The sequence below is a fragment of the Gossypium arboreum genome, chromosome 1, assembly GCF_025698485.1.
Source record: "Gossypium arboreum isolate Shixiya-1 chromosome 1, ASM2569848v2, whole genome shotgun sequence".
Taxonomy (NCBI): domain Eukaryota; kingdom Viridiplantae; phylum Streptophyta; class Magnoliopsida; order Malvales; family Malvaceae; genus Gossypium; species Gossypium arboreum.
In genome coordinates, this window is record NC_069070.1 from 122,753,231 (window position 1) to 122,774,465 (window position 21,235).

The following is a 21,235-nucleotide window of genomic DNA, read 5'->3' on the forward strand; positions in this document are numbered from 1 at the left end:
CATTTCTCATCACTTTCTCTTATTTTCTCTTCACTAACATATCAAGAACATAGGACCTTATGTAATAAAACTCTACTATAACATTATTTCCATGATTTATCAACAATAACAAACTTAAAAACATATTGAAATCTTGATGTACTTACCTTATTCTCTTGATACCAATCTTTAACTTGATTTTCTCTCCTCCAGCTTCTATTTCTTGAATCCAACTTGATATTCTAACTCCCCATGTTCTCCTTAACATTTTTCTCTTAGTAGCTATGGAAATTCATTTGATTTTTGGGTGAAAATGGTGAATTTTTGGTAAAAGGACCAAATTGTAAAGAAAGTAAAACTTTCTTTCTTCCTCTCTTTCTCTCACGTTAGTTTGCATGGAAAGGAAAGATGATGAAAATTCTTCATCTTTCTTTCCTTATATACTAAATAAATAATAATAAAATAATATTAAATATCTCATAAAATATTAATAAAATAATATTTATCTAATTAATTAATTTAAAATATCATTAACATAATCATTACATTCTAGAATTCTCTCTCTTACTAATTGACCATTTTGCCCTTCATGATCTTTTAGAATTCCATCCTTGAGTCATCATTTAATTTGGTAAAATTGCAATTTAGTCCCTCATAGTTCTTCACTTATTCAATTTGGTCCTAATTCATCCATTTTCCTTAGTTTCTAGATCATTCTACCCTTAAAATATTTACACTATTGGTCCTTCAACTTTTCATATTTACACTTTAACCCTTTAAGTCTTGAGTATTTACTCTTAGGCAACAAAACTTTTCTAACTTTTACAATTTAGTCCTTTCCTGAATCAAGATATCATAATTTACTTCCCAATGTTGCCATAACTCAAGACTTCCCTTTTATCACTTTATTTCCTTATTTTATTATATCAAGGATAATATATTATCGTAAAGATTTTCGAGTATTACAGGTTGATAAACAACTAATATATTCTCTATCAAAATAAATAAGGAAATTTATTTTAAGATTGTTGGACAATTCTAAAAAAATGACATTAAATGATTTAGCATAATTAGTTACTTATAAAAATATTTAAAAAAAATTTAGAAAGTTATTTTGAATCTGCATTTGAAAATCAAAGAAAAAGTTTGAGGGTGTGTTCTCCATTACTTTTGGGATGAACTTTTTCTAAAAAAAAGTGATTTTCTCTTAAAAGCAATGAAGAACACATATCATTGGGCCAACTTTTTTAACTTTTGTGATGAGCTTTTTTAGAGATGAAAAAGCAGTAAATTTTAGCTTTTTCAGCCAAAAAGCACTTTTGGCTGTTATTTTACCCTTTTAACCTTACTTTTTGATTTAAAATGTGTTTGATGCTATTATTTTGTGTTCTCTTTCTTGGTTATTTAATATAAGTTTTACAAATGTGTTAAAAGCATTAATTAAAAATAAAAATATTTTTAAAATAATACAATTGTGTCAATATCTAATTACAAATATTTAATTATTATATTTAAATATTTAAATATAGTTTATATATTCTAATTAAATTTAATAAATAATTAATATTAATTACTTAGAAATATTTAAAATTAATATTATATATTAAAATATTAACAATAAGTTATAATAAATTATTTTTATATTTTTACTAAAATATCATAATATTAACTAATTTGAACATTATTTAAATACATATTTGTTACTTTATAATATCATGTCGAAATGGACATTTTACTTTTCAAAAGCACTTTTCAAAAGCAATGAAAAACTGGCCCTAAGTTCTATAAGATTATATTCTAGTACTTTTGACAACGATTCCATTAATTTTTAAAATGAATCGAAAATTTTAAATATAATTTTAATGACAATTAATTAAAACATTTTTCATGTGGTTTAGCGTAACAAATCCATTTCAACTCAATTTAATTTCTTATAGAAATGTACTTTTAATTTTGCATTCAATAAAATTTAGTAAAACAATTTAACATCTCACACTTATCAAATTTAATCATTTAATTGTTTGTTAAGTGGGATCTAAGCATTTTTTTTCCTCAACAAATATTTCCAAGTAGTTTACTTTGAGTATTAATTTTTCATTTATCACTCAACCATTTTGAGCATATGATATATCGTTATAAAGGTCTCATGAAGTAGAATATAAAACCATAATTTTATGATTCAACTCTTAACCTTTACCAATTAAAAAAATAACTCAAAGTTTCCATAAATTACAATTTTTCCAACATTATCATTAGAGATGCGCAAGATTCTACACTCAAAAGTATCATTGCATGAAAACATGCCTTCCCCTTTTGCCGCCGAAGCAGTGGCATGTTTGCAGGTGTAGACTTAACGACGGTGGAGGTTGAAGGTGATATGATCGGAAAACTGCAAAAAGAGAAAATTGAAAGGTCTGAAATAGCGTTGGAAAGTCGTGTTTTTAAGCATGTGCCGAGACAGGCAAATAGTGCTGCCCATGTTCTAGCTACAGAGGGACTAAAAAGAGAAGAAGCTCTTTATCTGATAGGTGATGTTCCCCTTTATGCAAAACGAAAGGTAGAAGATGATGAACGGTGGTTGGCCCTTTCAACTACGGCAGATGGTAGAAGGTTGGATCCATTCTTCCAGCGAGCGGTTGGATAACAAAACAAACAGACATGAGTTTCATCCTCCGCTATTCTCTTTGATACTGAGAAAACAACTTCATCAACTAAAGATATATGCACCATGGACTTGTACCCTCAAATGGAAAAATTATCATTTATTCCCCTAATAAATGGTAGAATTAAAAGTTACTGTATGGTAAACTTACTGCAATGACATTAACTAGGGATGTTTTTCCGGGCCTATTAAAGATAACTCCATTTCTTGCTTTAAAAAGAGACTACAAGAATGAGAGTATGCAGGAAACTTAATCCAAACGTAAGGGATTAACATGCAAAAAAAAAAAAAAAAAAACATACATTCATCATACCTCTTCGCTACTTATAACATAATCCCAAAATCTTACTAACTAGCAACGACACGTAAATAGTACTATTCATAAATTGGTGGTACAAAAATATTAAGTATATTTAAAATATGGGGATGGGTTTAGATTTTAAAATTCAAAGCTCGGTCAGTTTATTATTAAGTTTGTAGTACATTATATTATTTTATTTTTATATATTATTAAATAAATAAATATATACTAAATATATAATATTATTCTAATTGTAAACATTAAAATAATATTAAGATAACTAAATAAAAATTCAACAAATAAAAAATATAAATTTATTAAATATTAAATTATATATATTAATAAGTTTAAACAAATATAAAATATGTTAATATTATGTTTAGAATCAACCCGAGCCAACCTATAACCTAATTTCGAGCAATAATTTTCTAGACTGTAATATTAACTTTATTCACTTATGACATAAAAAATATTAAATGATTATTTAATGTAATTAAAATTTGAAAACTAACCGTATCTAGTTATATATATATATGGCAACTCTATAAATGTTGAAATTTATATCTTTTGAGATCTGGCCCGATTCTTTATTGTCTTTTCTTTTTCCAGAATCTTTTAAACTTTTCGTTCCTGTCTTTCCCGCTAGCTTTGCACAATGGCAGTTGAAAAAGTAGATTTTTCTTTGAAAGAAACCAGCCCAAACATCGGCGGTGACCGAGTTTCCGGCGGCGAAAAACTTACATCTTCATTTGATCTTGTTGAGAAGATGGAGTTTTTATTTGTCAGAATAGTTAGAGCTAGAGATTTGCCATTGAAAGCTGTCAATGGAATCATTGATCCTTACGTTGAAATAAAAATCGGAAACTATAACGCGACAACCAAGTACTTCGAGAAGAAACCGGATTTTGAATGGAACCAAGTGTTCGCCTTCGGACAAGATCAGTTGCAGGCTACAACTATGGAGATCACCGTGAGAGACAAGGAACTAATAATTGGTGACAATATGATTGGCAAAATCACCGTTGCTTTGCATGAGGTTCCACCTTGTCTTCCCCCTGATAGTCCCCTCGCTTCACAGTGGTATAAATTGGAAGATAAAAATGGTTTCACTTTAAGAAAAGGCGAATTGATGTTGGCTATGTGGCATAGCACACAAGCCGATCGCGTGTTTCCCGACGCTTGGCACTCGGATTCGGCAATTGTGAGCGGTGAAAGCCTTTTAAATACTCGTTCAAAGGCATATCTTTCGCCGAGACTTTGGTACCTTCGAGTTAACGTAATTCAAGCACGAGATTTAGTCCCAGGAAGAAGGGATCGAAATCCTCAAGTTTATGTTAAGGCTGTAGTTGGGGATGTGATATTGAGGACCAGAGTTTCCCCTGATAAGAATGTGAATCCTAAATGGAATGAGGATTTGATGTTCGTTGTTGCTGAGCCATTTTTCGATCCTTTAATAGTAACGGTCGAGGATAGGCTCGAAAATAATACGGTCCGATGTTTAGGGAAGTGCGTGATTCGTTTATCGAATGTTGAACAGAGGCTGCTACCTTTACCAGCTGATCCGTTGTGGTACAATCTTGAGGACATTGTATTTGAAGATGGAATGGAGAAAGAGGTGAATTTCTTTAGTAAGCTTAACATGTGTGTAAGTCTTGATGGCGGATATCATGTGTTCGATGAATCTGTTCACATCGGAAGCGATTACCGGCCTACTGCAAAAATGTTGTGGACGGCTATGATCGGAGTTTTGGAGTTGGGGATCATTAACGCTTCCGATTTGCAGCCAATGAAGTTAAGAGATGGCCGTGAAACGACCGATGCTTATTGCGTGGCGAAATACGGGCCTAAGTGGGTCAAGACTCGGACAGTTGTTGACAGTTTCGATCCAAAATGGAATGAACAGTATAGTTGGGATGTTTATGACCCGTATACCATGCTTACCATAGGAGTTTTCGATGACTGTCACTTGCATGGTGGCGATGCAGTTGCAGTTGGAGATGGAAAAGATCCGAGTTTCGGAAAGGTACGAATTCGACTTTCGACTCTTGCAACGAACAAGATTTACACATATTCTTATCCCCTTTTGGTGTTACAACCCAATGGAGCGAAAAAAATGGGAGAACTTCAGCTAGCAATAAGATTTACTTGCTCATCTTACTTGAGCTTATTTCTGGTTTACACCATGAATCCTTTGTTGCCTCATATGCATCATATTTACCCTCTTTCGATATACCAACTCGATATTTTAAGGAAACAAGCCGTTCGTATTCTTTGTTGGAGTCTAAGCCGAACCGAACCGCCGTTAAGGCAAGAAGTTGTGGAGTACATGTTGGATGGAGGTTCCCCAATGTGGAGCCTAAGGAAAGCCAAAGCCAATTTTCAGAGAGTTTTGGCTACTTTTAAGTGCTTTTCCGATGCTCGGCAATGGTTCGATGAAATCCGCAAGTGGAATAATTCTGCAGCAACTGTTTTAGTCTTGGCGATCTACTGCATTATAGTTCTTAAACCAGATTTGATATTACCAACAGTGACTCTTTATAATATTCAAGTTATGATCCTCCAATGGAGAAAGCGACCGAGGCGTCCAACTCATATCGATGTAAACCTATCGGTTGCCGGATCTGTAACAGCCGACGAATTGGACGAAGAGTTGGATACTTTCCCATCTTCGAGACAATTCGATGTTCTACGGATGAGATATGATAGGCTGAGAAGTATTGCGGGGAGAGTTGTGACAGTGATCAGTGATATTGCAACACAGGTTGAGAGGTTTCACTCGCTGCTAAACTGGCGTGACCCAAGAATTACGGTGATGTTCCTTGTTTGTTGTCTTGTTGGATCCTTAATGTTATATTATTTAATTAGTCTTAAAGTTTTTCTTATTTTTGGAGGATTTTATGTAATGAGGCCTCCATTTTTAGGAAAAGATGTGCTAAATGCACCCCAGAATTTCTTCAGTAGGCTACCTACAAAAGCAGATTACATGTTATGAGTACACAGTGCTAAAACTTCTTGTAGGTTATTTGAGCCAAAATTCAATCAATAATTATAAATTCAAGTTTAAACGATTCAAATTATTAATTAAATTAAATTCGAGTATTATAATACCTATTTCGAATGGTTCAATAGTCTAATTGAATTTTTATTTTTAATATATTTTACATATTATTAATTTACAATTTCATTATTGTATATAATATTAACCTTAATTTTTCCTTCTTTTTTCAACCGAAACTTATGTTCACGGAAAGAGAGCTTATGTTGGTTTAAACAGACAAACCCAACTAATTTAGTTTGATGTGTCTCAATTTGAATGATTTGGACAGATCTCTAGTTATAAGATCCCTCTTACCCGTTAGTTTTATTAGTTATAATTTTTTTAATTTTTAAACCTGGTTAAAAAATCAATTTAATTTCATATTTTTAAATTTTCTAAAATATATTTATATTTTATAATATATAGTAAATATATATCGTTGAAGCTCAAGTTTGGAGTCGAACTTAAAGGTGATTATGGGCTGGATCGGGCCTCCATAGAATTTTAGGACCAGGACTAGTTCGGCCTGAAAAGTGTACTTAAAATTTTGTCCAAGTTCGCCTAGATAAAAATGTTAAAACCTAAGTCCAAATTTCAGATCAAAAAAAATTATATTATTGTTTTATATAAATACAAATTTAAAAAAAATAATTCATCAAATACACTAAAAATATTAAAATAAATGTTTCCCAACATTGAAAATAAATTAAAATTTATTTATACTTAAATAACACTAAAATAAGTGTAACTTAGCATGCAGATACTTCTAAAATAGTAACAAAATTAACAATAAAATAAAAGTTATGCAATATCAAAATAATAACAATAAAATAATAACAATATAATAGCGAAACGGCACAAAAACAGTGACAAAGCAGCATAAAAAAGTAGCAGATTTTCTTTTTCAAATTTGAGTCGACCCCGGCCCAAAAAAGCCTATCCAAGGCCCGATCTATTTAGAAAATGAGACTCTTTTTTTTTTCCAAGCCTATTTTTGGGCCTATTTGCTTAAACCCTCCCACTTTTCAGATAGACATTCAAATCGAGACGTATGGCCCGACCCATGATCAGGCCTAGTTGAACTCAAGCCCTAGATTCCTTCTATCCAAAAAAAAAATGCATATTTTATTTTCAGTTGACCCCTAAACTTTTACCTAATGTGTAACATAGTACTTGTACAAATAATATGTCCAATTTGATACACTATGTTGTCGTGTATCCGTACAATCCAAAATTTTAACACTATTTAATTCACACGCTCACTTGACACCAATGAATAAATAGATACAATGTGACTTCTTTTGATTGATTTTAAAATTTACCTATAATTTTTACGGGCTAATTACATTTTTACCAAGTGATTAAAATATTTTATTTTATTTTTCTTATTTCAATTTTCAAAGGAACAACAAAATTTTGAAATAATTTCAAATTTAATTAAGTGGTAAAAATATAATCAACGAATTAAAAATTATATACAAAATTCAAAATCAAATACGATGACGTGTTATCTATTTATTCATTATTGTTAAATCATCGTTTAAGTTATGTCGGGTTAAGGTTTTGGACACAATCCATGGTTGTCAGTATTGTATTAGTGAGCATGCCTTTTTTTGTTATGGTATTAGTTTCAATGTACTGTTTCGAATTTAACAATATTTTAAAATACTTTTCATGTATATATAGTCTAATACTAATTTTTCACTAAATATGTTATATATACAAATAAATATATCTTAATTACATCTATTTAAATATATTTATCTGTAAAAATAAGTTCTAAATTTATTAATTGGTCCAATAGCTTCACTTTATTTTAATTTTAAATATAATTATAAAATATTAAAATATTTAAAGTAAAAAATTAAAAATAAATTTAAAATATCAAAATTTTGTACCAACCGTTACAGGCTAGTAGTATTAGCTAGAATGGACCAAAAAACATTGGAACATCTGAAGCATACTGAAATCTTGATCGGAACGAAACCTAAACAACTTGGTACAGGTAGAAGACCAGAACGGTATGGTACTGATTACTAAATTGGATTTTTCTACAGGTACTAACTTACACATTAAGTGAAATTGTGGGGGCTAAAAAAGACATTAACCCATTTAGTTTGCTTCAGATGGCTTTAATTACCGATTACCCCCATTGCACTGTTTAAATATATGAAAAGGAGTAAAAAAAAAAGCTTCTTAATGAATGCTGAGCCCTCGCTATCTTCTTTTTGTCACTTCCGCTCTTCTCTGTTAAACGTTTAGCCGTCGTTGTCTGCCATCGGTTTGCTAAGGTACACCGGAAATGGCTTTCTTTTATTCTCATATATAATAATTTTATATTACTTTTTATAGTTTTTTTTCTCGTTTCATTTCAAGTTTTAGAGTGTTTCATTCATCTTTTTTTTTTTTTGAGAATCAGTTAGACAATAAACACAAAGAAAACGACCCTTTTTGTCCCATGATTGAGATTGTTTATTAGCTCCTCTTCACCAATTTAAAGTCCCATTTTTCTTTGGCTTTTTATTGGGTGTTTTCATCATTTTTCCCTATCTTTGTATGGTGGGTTATTTCTCGTTTCTAATTTGTTTATTGTTTTCATTATCATTGCATGAGCTTGTGTTTCAAATATTGATTCCGAGTATTGAAAATTTTCCGATTATGCTGATTTATTGATGAATTAGAATTGTTTATGTAGAAAGTTCTGCTAAAATTTATAAAATATTGATGCTGTTTGTACAACTAAAACACATATTTAATGGAAAAAGCAGCATGGAAACCCTTTTTCCCCTGTACATTAAATCAAAGAGCAAACTAGGCCTTTCAGTCAAATTTTTTAATCTATAGTGGCCGACAGAATAACCGGACAATTATATTTGACGTGCTACATGTACCTTATTTTGATGTATAGGAACTATTCTTTAATAGTAGAAATGAATGAAAATTTTAACACAAGGAGCAATTTGCTCTTTGATTTAAAGTACAAGGACTAATTTGCTTATTTTTTGAGTAGAAGAGGCAAAAAGCAATCCGACTTCTAGTACAAGGTCTTCCATGGTACTATTACCTTCAAAACAACATTTTAAAATGAATGAAATATAATTTTTGATAATGGATGGGTATAAATGTGTTTTTTCCCCCTTTTTCGATCAAAAGAAAATAGATTGACGATGGGATTACCAAATGCGAGCGGTGACTTGTCAACTGAAGTTGAGGTAGATGCTTTCAGACGCCTCTTTCCCCTTCGTTTCTACGAGAAACATCTTTTAGAGTCTATACGTCCTGATGCTCGTCCGCTTGGAAGAGCAAGAGAAACCACCATTGCCCTTGGTTAGTAAAAGAAAAAAGATATAACTCTGAAACTTTTATGTGACATAATATTTCTCCATACTTGGATCTGATTCCTTTAATACCCAGGGGCTGTTGCATCTGCTAATGGTTCAGCACTTGCAAAAATTGGTTCAACTGTAAGTTTGTCACTTTCTCTTAATACATATACTGCTTTGCTTTGGCAAGCAATTAAGCTTGGAGTTTAATAATTAATTCCTTGCATGGCATAGACTATGTTGGCTGCTATCAAAATGGAGGTCATGACCCCTTCATTGGAAACACCGGATGAGGGTTGTATAGGTTTGCTGCGATTAGCTGCATGCTTTCCTGTTTCTCTTTCTCTTCTTAAAACGTATCTCTTATCTCTCGTATTTTATCATAATTTCTTTTTCTTTTTCAGCGATTGATTTCCACATGCCTCCAATTTGTTCTCCAATTGTTAGGCCTGGCAGACCGGCTGAGGGAGCACCAGTCGTGGCAAAGCAATTGTCAGACACTATTTTAAGGCATGCCAATTTAGATCCTTGATTGTTTATTGATGCTAAGATGCACCCTATTAAGCCTGTTAATTTACTTGTAGTTGTGACGTGTGATGCTTATCTGTGCTGTAATTCTTTAGAATGCAAAGTCTGCAATTTGTTATCTCATCTTGGTGTGGATTCAATCATTATCTTCCTTTTCTCCTCTGTATTTACTTATGATTATTGATGTGGTTAACTGGATATTTTAGCCTTGATATTGAAACTTTGAGTTCTCCCTCTTGCTTCTTACTACTTGCTGAAGCACACTGCTCAGTTTTTCTATCTAAATTTGTTGGTGGTTTCGTTTCTTTTGAATCTCTTTACACTTATAAATGTTCTGTTTCAAAAATGTTCCACTTTGAATCCTTTTCTTTCTGTTAGGTTCTCAAACAACTTGTCATGTGTAATTACAGCTCTGGCATGATCAATTTGAAGGAACTGTCCTTGGTTAGTGGAAAAGCTGCTTGGATGGCATATTTGGTACGTGATTGTGGTTTTGAAATGTCTTAATTATCTGTCTTAGGACTTTCAAATTGTGTAAGAGTTCGAACATAAGCCATCTAGTGTTCATGCAAGTTGATATGGAAATTCAAGTAATACCATAGTGCCTTTGATCTCCTTGAATATGGAAGTAACATAGTATTCTGTTTTTTCAGGACATATACTGTTTGGATGCTGATGGTGCTCTTTTTGACACTGCATTACTCTCAGCTGTTGCTGCCTTTTCTCATTGTAAGTGTTTCTCTCATTTTCATCAAACATTATAACCTTAATTCACCATGCCACTAAATATGATAATACTTGCCAAAAACAACCAACCTCTTCCATGAGAAAGAAGATTGACAATGAGAGGGAAAAGAAAATTTGTGATGGTAAAATTGCTTTGTTCTTTTTAAGAGAAAAATGTATGACTGCTTGAGGGATTCCTTTGGTGTAAATTAAATTAAAAGTAGCATTTCATTTATTTATCAAGAGTGAGTCATAATAGGTTGACAAAATACACTTGGAACATAATGCTCCTTTTCCTTTGTTATCTTTAAGAAATTTATGATAAACCACTAAAAGCTATATCCACTTGATGCATTAACATACAAATTGATTTTATTTCAGGGTTGACATTCTGATTTTCATGCTTCTTTTAAGTGTGTGTCTGATGATCTTGGGGTTTTTGCATGAATTACTTCCTTTAGTTTTAACATAGGAAACGCATTTTCATGTACCAGCAAAAATCATCACTGCTCTATCTTGGCAATACAATGATCAGAATTTGCTTTAGGGACATGGTTTCATCTAATCCATGATTAAAGCTTTTCCTTGGGTAAACCAAAAAATTACTAAATCTCATATTAGATGAGTGATTAGTATGCATCATTCGTAGTATAAATCTTGACCAAGCTTATTGGTTATAGGGCATACTTCAATGGTAAACCCTGTTGCAAAATATCCGCAATTTATACTTTCATGATATAAGATACAAAGCAAGGTCAACCATATGTTATGGCTGTAATCTATTTACCTTTTAATTTTGCCTAGCTTGCTGTCCCATGCAAAGCCTCTTTATATTATCTGGTCTTGATATTCCCTCTGCAGCTACACTATTGATTTAATAGATTTTGTTTGGAGTGTCTAATCTAACTGTTTTTATTTTACGAAAAAAAATTCCAGTGGAAATCCCAGTGGTATCTCTCAACGATGATGGAAAGATCGTTTTATCAGAGGAACAAGGACTATCTGACAGGGAACCAGTCAATAAGGAGAAAAGAAAAATTAATCTGAGCAGCGTTCCGTTTTCATTGACATGTGTACTTCACAAGAACTACATTTTGGCAGATCCTACTGCCGAGGAAGAATCTATTATGGACACAATTGTAACCGTGGTTTTAGATTCATCTAGTCAACTCGTCTCGCTTCATAAACCAGGTGGAACAGTTCTAGCATATACATCAGCTATCCAGGTCAGTTGAATCTTGATGTCCCTTTTTAGGTTTTAATGATGCTTTAGCAGCATAATACATTTTAGTGCTCTCATCATGGTGTATTTTTCCCCGTTAACTTTTGAAGCCACCTTGACTCCAAGATTAGGCCTGAAGGTCATGTTCTTGTCCAAAGTTAAATAGTTTATAGAAATATAGGTTGTCATGTTCAAAGTTCAAACTTTATTTTATTTTTCTTATGATGCTTTACATTTTAGTGCTCTTATCATGGTGTATTTTTCACCGTTAACTTTAGAAGCCACCTTGACTCCAAGATTATGCCCGAAGGTCATTTTCTTGTCCAAAGGGAAATAGTTTATAGAAATATAGGTTTTCATGTTCTAAGTTCGAACTTTTTGGTGCTTTGAAGTCTTTTTTTTTATGATGTGTTTGCCATACAAATTGTTGTAAAATTAGGGTTAATATAATTTTTGTCACTAAAACTTGACAACTAGGTCCAACTTGGTACTCTTAACTTTTTTTTATTAGTCTCATAACTCGGTAGCTTTTCCTAATTTAGTCATTGAACTTTGATTCTATTAAGGTGTGATGACTTGACACTCTAATATTGTACCATGTCAGCTTTTCCCAATTATATATATTTTAGGTGATTATGTGGCACAATCTCAGAGCACCATGTCATCACACTTTTAACGAAATTCAAGTTGAAGGACCAAATTGATAAAAGTTGCAAGTTCTAGGACTAAGTGGACAAAAAAAATTAAAATACCAAAGTCAACTTAGTTGCCAAGTTCTGGAACTAAAAATTACATTAACCCTTGAAATTATATTGTTAAAATTATGGGTAATGTAATTTTTACCCCTAAACTTTGCAATTAAGTCCACTTTAGTATCTAAACTTTTTTTTATCCACATTAGTCTTGGGTTCCATTAAGGTGCGAGCATAACACTCTAAGATTGTGCCACTTCTTCATACAATATCCGAGTGTCTCATTATCACACTTCAATGAAAATCAACTTGCAATGACCAAAATGGAAAAAGTTGCCAAGTTCCAAAACTAACATGGGCCAAACCTAATTGCAAAGTTCGGGAGCTAAAAATTATATTAACCCTTAAACTTGTACTGAACTAATGGACCAAAAGCTTGATATGAAAATAACTTTCCCGTGGATGCAGGACTGTATTGCATTAACACGGCAAAGAGTGAAGGAACTTCAAAAGATTCTAGAGGAAGGCATTTCTGGTATGGAGGTTGACTAATCTTGCACCTACTAATTTAATGTTAATAATTTATCTGTTTTAAATTATTGTTGTTTGTTCTATTGCGTTTGTTTAGTGACATTATTAGTTCAGGGACTGGTTTTTGGAGGGTGTAATGACCCAATTCTAGTATGCTTAAAAGTGGCAAATTTTGTTTATTGCCCTTTGGTATGTTAAAAATGTTCCCTTCTTGTTCTATAGAATTTCTTAATGTTTAAAGTCTATGCTAAGTCCCTCTGTTATATGAACTGAATCAAATTAGTCCATTTATTATTAAATAGATTGATTTTGTCTTGAATTATTAAAAAGAATCAAATAATGTCAAATTGTAATAAAGTTAACATTTAGTGTTTGAAAAATTACATGAAAAATTAATTTTTATTCGTTTCTAGTTCAACTCTAAACAAAGGATTTTATTTGCAAAACCCCTAAAAATTTCAAAATATTAACCTTGTCAAAGACGTAACTTTGTTGAAATTTCACCTTATTTGATTCTTTTTAATTGTATAGGGGTTAAATTGATTCATTTAATATCAGAAGAATTAATTTGATCCAATCACTACCAGGCAGTTTGCCATTTCTTAATTGTTCTAGAGTAACTAGAATGCTTGATTACAAAATTGGTCTCAAAAGTGTTTTTTTTAGGGTCAAAAGTAGGCAGATAAATTATTCAATTTCGTCTGTTTTTTATTGGTTGGTATTGTATTTTAAGGATAAAATGAGAGGGAATTGTTTTTAAGATGCTGAAAATAAAAATAGGTTTCTAAAGAAAAATATGGTATAATTTGAGGGTTAATTTTAAATTTAAATTAATAAATATATGATATTTTATATACAAAATTAAATGTATCTGTATTATAGTTGATATTTGCATCCAAATAATTAATCTTTGGATGAGAAACCAATCAACTAGACCACCAGTTTTTTTAAATAATCTTCATTCTAAATCTATGAGCAGTTGTTAGATTTTATTTATTTCTTTGGATAAAACCGGATCGTATCACCTAAAAAATCCAAATTAATTAAATTTAATATTTGTTTTTATATTTATATTAATTTTTAATAGTGGGCTTTTTTGTTTTTTTAATTAAAAAATAATTAATTGTTGATGTGACACTTATGTAGATGCCACGTTTTCGTTAACTTTCCATTTAGTTTTGGGTAATTTGACATTAAGTGCAAGTTTAAATGTTAAAAAAGACAAAAAATTAAATAAAGGGTTGAAGTCATTTTGTAAAGTTGGATAACTAAATAAGTCATTATACCAAAAGAATTAAAGATTTCATAATGGATGATGTTTGAACCCATATATTAAATGAGGCACAAGTACAAATTGGCTGCAAGAAACCTCAACAATAATTCATATAAATTATCCCAAAAACTCGAGCTAATTAAAAACATCTATTGTCTTGGATAGAGAGAAAAGAAGGTCGATGTCTTTTGAACCAAATCAACTTACGGGTTGCTCAAATATAAACACCTCTAGACCCAACTCACAAGCATTTAATTACAACGAGAGTAAATTGCAGCAAAGATTCTCAAACTATGATTCTCATTTTCAATAGTTTTCAAATTTTAAAATATTTTAATTACATCTCCAAATTTTCAAGGTTATGTCAATTAAGTCCTTTCATTACTAAACTTGTTAAATTCACTATTAAGTAAAATGACACTTTACTTTTTAAAATTTAAATTATGTCACATAGGATCTGATATGTTACTTAATAACGAACTTAATGGTTTTAGTATCATAAGGACTTAATTAACATAATCTTAAAAGTTTAAGGATGTAATTAAAATATTTTAAAATTTAACGACCAATTTAAAATAAGTCATAGCTTAGGAGCCTCTAGTGCAATTTACTCTTACAACGAGCTACGTCTATGAATGACTAAGATTTCACAAGCTACGTGTCAAAATTTCACAAGCTGTGTTCTAAAATCATTTAAAACATAAAAATGTTTGTTTAAAAGATCAAAGATTTCGACTTTTGATTTAATATTTAATGGCCATTTTCACTATCTTTATTTTTAAAAAACCCATTTAATTTTACATGTTTTTCATACACGATCTTCATCTTCTTCATCAGTATCGTCCTTAAAACTGATCCAATCCAAATCCAAAAACAAAAAAACCCAAAGTAAAGATATGGAACTACGAACACTCCAGCATCATCTTCTTCAAGGGTTTATGTTATTATCTTTGATAAGCAATTGTTACGCGAGATTCGTGGTGGAAAAGAACAGCTTGACGGTAACATCGCCGGAGAAGATTAAAGGAACCCATGATAGTGCGATTGGGAACTTTGGGATACCTCAATATGGTGGAAGCATGGCTGGTGTTGTGGTTTACCCTAAAGAAAACCAGAAAGCTTGTAAAAGCTTTGATGACTTTGGGATTTCGTTTAAATCCAAGCCTGGTTCTCTTCCTACCTTTGTTTTGGTCGATCGTGGAGGTACCCTTTTTTTTCTTCAAATTTTTCGCCTTATAAGAAAAATTAATCTGTGATTTTGTTTATTTGAGCTATAATTTGTTTGTTGTAGGGTTGACCGATGAGGAATTTTTGTGTTGTTTTATCTAATTTGAGTAATTCCAAATTGGGGAATTTTTAATATTAGGTTTAAAGTTCAATTTGCTGGATTTGGTTTATTTATGGGGCAATAATTTATTTGTTAGTTTGGGATTTGAGGGTTAATTGATTTGGTTTTTTCATCTACTTGGATTTATGTTAATTATTTTTTAACTCTTATTCATTTAAATAAATTAAGATTTATCAGTTTCCATTGATTTCATTATCATTATTTATATATTTATTCATTCATTTATTTATTAATTTATTTCTTTTCGGCTTTGCTTTAAGTTGTTTGGACGGACGTCTTTTTCTCTTTTTCTCTTACTAGTTGTTTTCTGAAATTAGGTCCATTTTTTTAGCTTCATTTCCCTCCCATAGGGATATAGCCTTAAGAGGTGTCTACAAAAGTAGAGCTAAGTTTCTCTGATTCTTGGTTTTGCTTTAAGTACCAGTTTTAGACTCAATATCCGAACATGTGTACGGTGATATGATTTTTCAAAGATCCTTCTAGGTACATGAAAAAAATTTGAATATATCCGTGTCAAACACATACCTGTATTTGAAACTCATACCCGAGTCCAAGTGGACATAAGTTTAGAGTGTATGCTTTGAGTTTGGTTGGTTCTTAAACAGATATGATAATAGAAATGAGTTTCAACATAATGGTGATCTAAGCATTTCGTAGTAATGGTTTATAGTTACTTCCAGATTAGATAATTCAGTTACATTACTACAATGCGATTACACTGTTAATGATCCTCTAGATATCCGTTTGAAGTACCCGTTTTAGACTCAATATTCGAACATGCATATGGGGACACATGACTTGTGAAAGATCCTCCAGATACATGTAAAACAAAAACAAACATATCCGTGTCAAACATGTGCCTATATTTGAAACTCATACCCGAGTCCGAGTGAACATAGATTTAGAGTGTATGATTTGAGTTTGTTTGGTTCTCAAACAGATGTATGGTGATAAAAATGAGGTTCAAAATGCTGGTTGATCTAAGCAGTAGGTAGTAATGGCTTATAGTTACTTCCGGATTAGATAATTCAGTTACATTACTATAATGTGATTACACTGTTAAAGAGATGAGAAAAATCTGAAGTGTTGCCTATATACGGACGCCAGTTGCTGCTAAGGTTGTAAAATTTGCTTATTGTCCTTGATTGAGTTATGGTCTTAGATGTAATTTTTCTTTAGTTTTTGATAAATATATTTGCTGAAACTGCATTTAGCACCTTTTTTCTTATTATTTTTCCAGATTGCTTCTTTGCTTTAAAGGTTTGGAATGTACAGCAAGCAGGTGCTTCTGCAGTGCTTGTTGCGGATGATATTGAAGAAGCATTAATAACCATGGACAATCCTGAAGAGGACAGTTCATCTGCCAAATACATTGAAAATATAACAATTCCATCTGCCCTTATCGAGAAAACTTTTGGTGAAACTCTAAAGAAAGCTATCAGTGGTGGGGATATGGTCAATGTTAATCTCGATTGGCGAGAGGCTGTTCCACACCCTGATGATCGTGTCGAGTACGAGTTATGGACCAACAGCAATGATGAATGTGGAGTTAAATGTGATATGCTGATGGCATTTGTGAAGGATTTCAAGGGTGCTGCTCAGATACTCGAAAAAGGTGGCTATACGCAGTTCACACCCCATTATATAACTTGGTACTGCCCTCAAGCTTTCACCCTAAGCCGACAGTGCAAATCTCAATGCATCAACCACGGAAGATACTGTGCCCCGGATCCTGAACAAGATTTTAGCTCAGGTTATGAAGGGAAAGATGTAGTTATTGAGAACTTAAGGCAGCTTTGCGTTTTCAAAGTGGCAAATGAGACCAATAGGCCCTGGGTGTGGTGGGATTATGTGACTGATTTTCAAATAAGATGCCCCATGAAGGAGAAAAAATATAACAAGGAATGTGCAGATGGTGTTATCAAATCTCTTGGTAAATAGTTAATTGGAAGAATCCTTGGTTTATCTTAAAATTTCTGTTAATATTCATAGCACAGTCAAATATCAAAATCTTGCTGGAAACTAGTAATAAATTGATGATATTCTTTTGTCATCCATTCAGGGCTTGATGCTAAAAGGATTGAAAAGTGTATGGGAGATCCAGATGCTGATATGGAGAATCCTGTTCTGAAAGAAGAACAAGATGCTCAAGTAATCCTCTCAGGCTTAGATATTTTATGTTTTACTACTCTTTTTCCAATTCGTTGTCTTCTTTGACCTTTTTGAAGCTATTTAATAGAAACATTTTCATAGGTGGGGAAAGGATCTAGAGGAGATGTTACCATATTGCCTACACTTGTTGTCAACAATCGCCAATATCGAGGTTTATATTTATCCCTGTATTTCCCAGATAAAATTTAGGGTGGTTTCCGTTTCTTAACATATCTGCATGCAGGAAAGCTGGCCAAAGGTGCTGTTTTGAAGGCCATATGTGCCGGCTTCGAGGAGACTACTGAACCAGCTGTTTGTTTGAGTGGTGGTGAGTTTGTCGTGTTTTATTTTTCTTGCAAGAGAAGTATTTTAGTCTGGTTCCACTTAGGGGTGCTGACTCTTTACCTCTCTTGAGTACCCATGTCTGAAACGTTTTCATATACGAGTATGGGGATATGACCCTCCAAAGACGTTCTGAATACAGGAAAAGCTAAGAACAACTTGTACATATCCATGTTAGCATGTGGCCTTATCCGACTCTCACACTAAGTAACATAGGCCAGAGCTAGGCTTTTAGAAATCCAGTGTAGTGTTTCAACTTACCGTCCAGTTGTTATTTGAAACACTAGTGATAGCGGTTACTTTTTTCGCAGATGTGGAGACAAATGAATGCTTGGAAAATAATGGTGGTTGTTGGCAAGATAAAGCAGCAAATCTCACAGCCTGCAGGGTATGAATCAAAACATATTTGATGGAGGTTCTCTACTCCATGAGCTTATTTGAATATATTGATTTGCTTCTTAGGATACATTTCGAGGAAGAGTTTGTGAATGTCCCTTGGTTGATGGCGTGCAATTCAAAGGAGATGGATACAGTCACTGTGAATGTGAGAATCAAGATTTTATTTGCACGGATTAAGTGTTTTCTTCAAAGTTAATGTTTAAAATATGAAGTTACAGATTTAATGTTCATTTGTGATTCATGTCTTATGATATGGGCGTAATAGGATGCATGGCATTATAGGATTCATGTAGCCTATCTAACATCCGTGTCCGACACATATTTGGACATGGGTATAGGGCTATGGCCGTCTAAGGACCCTCCAAATATATAGAAAAACTTAGAAAAGTTTGATTTGTGAGAAAAGTTTGATTTGTTTTTTTGACTTATGTCTTGATTTGAAGCCGCTCATTGACTATTATGTTTTGCATATGTGTGATAAGGGCACTAAAACTTTCTTCTTGAGAAAGGACTTTGTAACCCTGTCCGATATATATCGAAACATCCATATTGGGATATGATCATCCAAGGACTCTCAAAATATATTTACATCTTGAAAAATTTTGAATATGTCTAACATAGATTTGTATGTTCACTCATTCTATTACTCTTGCCATTCAGCTGGTGGGCCTGGAAGGTGCAAGATCAATAATGGAGGTTGTTGGCATGAGTCACGGAATGGGCGTGCATACTCTGCTTGTTTGGTAAGCTGCTATCTTTATTTTTTACAAGCTCCTCCATTTGTTGTTTATTCTTCCTTGTGAAAGTAAGTTTATGTTCTGATCAATGCTCTGAACAGGATAACGGAGATGTTAAATGCCAGTGTCCTCCAGGGTTTAAAGGTGACGGTGTCAAAAGTTGTGAAGGTGAGTTTTGAATGAATGGATACACACAAACACACATGTGTGTTTCATGCTGTGATTAGGATCTCAAACTAGATTGAATTGGGATCTATCCGCTACGGGACATATTGACTCCACTTCTTTCTTAAAATGAAGAAACTTGCATGAAACTTGAGTTTGTTGAATGTTCCTATGTTGTTTGGACTTTTCATTTTTCTTGAAGTATCCATACCCAGCACTTCCCTTGCACATTTTTCAATATGAGTTTGGGGATATGACCCTTTAAGGATCCTACATTTCTGGATATGCGTATGAGGATGCATACTCATAATGAGTCGTATCCAACATTTTCAACCAAGTATTATAGGAATGTTATATTAAATTATATGTTTCTGCCTTATCCATCATGCAGATATTGATGAATGCAAGGAGAAGAGAGCCTGCCAGTGCCCTGAATGTAGCTGCAAAAATACTTGGGGAAGCTACGAGTGCACTTGCAATGGAGATCTTTTGTATATCAGGGACCATGATACGTGCATAAGTGAGTTGGAGGATCTTCAATTTGCTACAACATATTTTCTTCAGAATATATGACTTATGATTAATGTTTTTATATCGATTCCATGTTCTATCTCAGGTAAGAGCGGTACTGAAGTACGATCAGCATGGGCTGCTATGTGGGTCATTTTGATCGGCTTGGCAATGGCTGGTGGTGGTGCTTATCTTGTTTACAAATATCGATTAAGGGTAAGTTGTTGCATTACATTATAAGATAAGGCTGCAATATGAAGTTTGGACTGCATATTGGTTGGTTAAGAAAGCTACTTTTCTTACTGAAGTCTTGGGTTTCTATCGAAATGCCTGGTCTTGACGGTTTTGATCGGCAAGCCAAACCTGAACTATCGATTCGAATTTCCTTCTATATTATGTGTGTGTATATATATTATTTATATTTTAAGCATACATGGGTTTCAATCAAAGTGCCTGGACTTGAGGGTTTTACGGCGAGCCAAACTTGAACTATCCGTTTGGATTTTCTTCTATATTATATGTATTATTTGTATTTCAAGTATATATGGGCCTTTCTCCCTAATATTCACTTGATTTATTACATATGCAGTCATACATGGATTCCGAAATCAGAGCTATAATGGCACAATACATGCCTCTGGATAGTCAAGGAGAAGTTCCAAACCATGTAAGCAACGATCGTGCATGAAGAAGGAAAAACTCCAATATTTTCACGGAGTTCAGATCATTCAGGTTTGATATGGTTCTTGTTATGCCTTTAGTTAGATTTTTCGAGCATGGATGTTATTTCGAAAAGAAAAAATGTATCGGAGAAAAAAAAAAATCCAGAATAGAAGTCAACTATTTGTACCGTATTCATGCCGAAAAGGTTGAGATCAGGGGCAGATCTTAAGGATCTGACTGTAGCTTTTTTTTTTTCTTTACAGATTCTAAATCCTCGGAAGCTTTTTTTTGGGTTTTGCTCCGTAATTTAAATGGCAATTCTGTGTATTTCATTTGGGTTCTTTTTACTGTATTTCTTTTCCTACTTTTTAACTCCAAAATGAGAAGAAAAAAAAAAAGGCTTCTTTTATGAGGTAATGTTGATGCAGATTAAAGAAAAAAAGGAATATATATTAATTGTAGCAATTGGATAAGTCAAGCAAGGAAATTTGAACCGGACCAGCTGGATCGAGAATCAGCAGGTTATCCGTCCAGAGAATGATATTGAACCGGCTAAACAAATTACTATGTTTTACCTTATGGAAATTTTAATAAAGTTTAATTCGGATCAATTCTACAGTCAGAGTAGCAAACCGGTTAGGTCAGC

General features: G+C 32.7%; 3 protein-coding genes across 5 annotated transcripts; all 3 read left to right on the forward strand.

Annotated features, from left to right (window-relative positions):
* The first annotated feature begins 3,592 nt into the window (after positions 1 to 3,592).
* On the forward strand, positions 3,593 to 5,934 carry LOC108481310 (FT-interacting protein 3-like). Its single transcript, XM_017784462.2, has one exon. It carries the CDS (start codon positions 3,598 to 3,600, stop codon positions 5,932 to 5,934), a length of 2,337 nt encoding a protein of 778 aa, XP_017639951.1. The 5' UTR covers positions 3,593 to 3,597.
* Positions 5,935 to 8,142: 2,208 nt separating this feature from the next.
* LOC108480752 (uncharacterized) lies at positions 8,143 to 13,280 on the forward strand. 2 transcript variants are annotated; one of them, XM_017783846.2, is made up of 10 exons: positions 8,143 to 8,270; positions 8,990 to 9,033; positions 9,133 to 9,306; positions 9,394 to 9,443; positions 9,537 to 9,606; positions 9,707 to 9,812; positions 10,241 to 10,307; positions 10,484 to 10,559; positions 11,493 to 11,782; positions 12,939 to 13,280. In XM_017783846.2, the coding sequence occupies exons 3-10, from the start codon at positions 9,147 to 9,149 to the stop codon at positions 13,020 to 13,022; spliced, it is 903 nt and encodes a 300-aa protein (XP_017639335.1). In that variant the 5' UTR covers positions 8,143 to 8,270; positions 8,990 to 9,033; positions 9,133 to 9,146; the 3' UTR covers positions 13,023 to 13,280. The 2 variants fall into 2 exon arrangements, with proteins under 2 accessions (XP_017639335.1, XP_017639334.1); XM_017783845.2 differs by lacking the exon at positions 8,990 to 9,033.
* A 1,667-nt stretch (positions 13,281 to 14,947) lies between these two features.
* On the forward strand, positions 14,948 to 20,916 carry LOC108483315 (vacuolar-sorting receptor 3). 2 transcript variants are annotated; one of them, XM_017786644.2, is made up of 13 exons: positions 14,948 to 15,477; positions 16,863 to 17,555; positions 17,685 to 17,773; positions 17,876 to 17,945; positions 18,018 to 18,101; positions 18,427 to 18,503; positions 18,578 to 18,659; positions 19,175 to 19,257; positions 19,353 to 19,419; positions 19,808 to 19,936; positions 20,033 to 20,142; positions 20,516 to 20,658; positions 20,853 to 20,916. In XM_017786644.2, exons 1-12 carry the CDS (start codon positions 15,171 to 15,173, stop codon positions 20,612 to 20,614), a joined length of 1,890 nt encoding a protein of 629 aa, XP_017642133.1. In that variant the 5' UTR covers positions 14,948 to 15,170; the 3' UTR covers positions 20,615 to 20,658; positions 20,853 to 20,916. The 2 variants fall into 2 exon arrangements, with proteins under 2 accessions (XP_017642133.1, XP_017642132.1); XM_017786643.2 differs by having other exon boundaries at positions 14,951 to 15,477; positions 20,516 to 20,916.
* The last annotated feature ends 319 nt before the right edge of the window (positions 20,917 to 21,235 follow it).

Bases quoted from the DNA above. Each gene is read 5' to 3' on its own strand.
- LOC108481310 (XM_017784462.2), top strand. From the start codon at position 3,598: ATGGCAGTTGAAAAAGTAGATTTTTCTTTGAAAGAAACCAGCCCAAAC.
- LOC108480752 (XM_017783846.2), top strand. From the start codon at position 9,147: ATGGGATTACCAAATGCGAGCGGTGACTTGTCAACTGAAGTTGAGGTA. The intron at 9,444-9,536 runs GTAAGTTTGTCA...TGCATGGCATAG, and splicing joins TTGCAAAAATTGGTTCAACT to ACTATGTTGGCTGCTATCAA. The intron at 10,560-11,492 runs GTAAGTGTTTCT...AAAAAATTCCAG, and splicing joins TGTTGCTGCCTTTTCTCATT to TGGAAATCCCAGTGGTATCT.
- LOC108483315 (XM_017786644.2), top strand. From the start codon at position 15,171: ATGGAACTACGAACACTCCAGCATCATCTTCTTCAAGGGTTTATGTTA. The intron at 19,937-20,032 runs GTGAGTTGGAGG...GTTCTATCTCAG, and splicing joins GGACCATGATACGTGCATAA to GTAAGAGCGGTACTGAAGTA. The intron at 20,143-20,515 runs GTAAGTTGTTGC...TTACATATGCAG, and splicing joins TTTACAAATATCGATTAAGG to TCATACATGGATTCCGAAAT.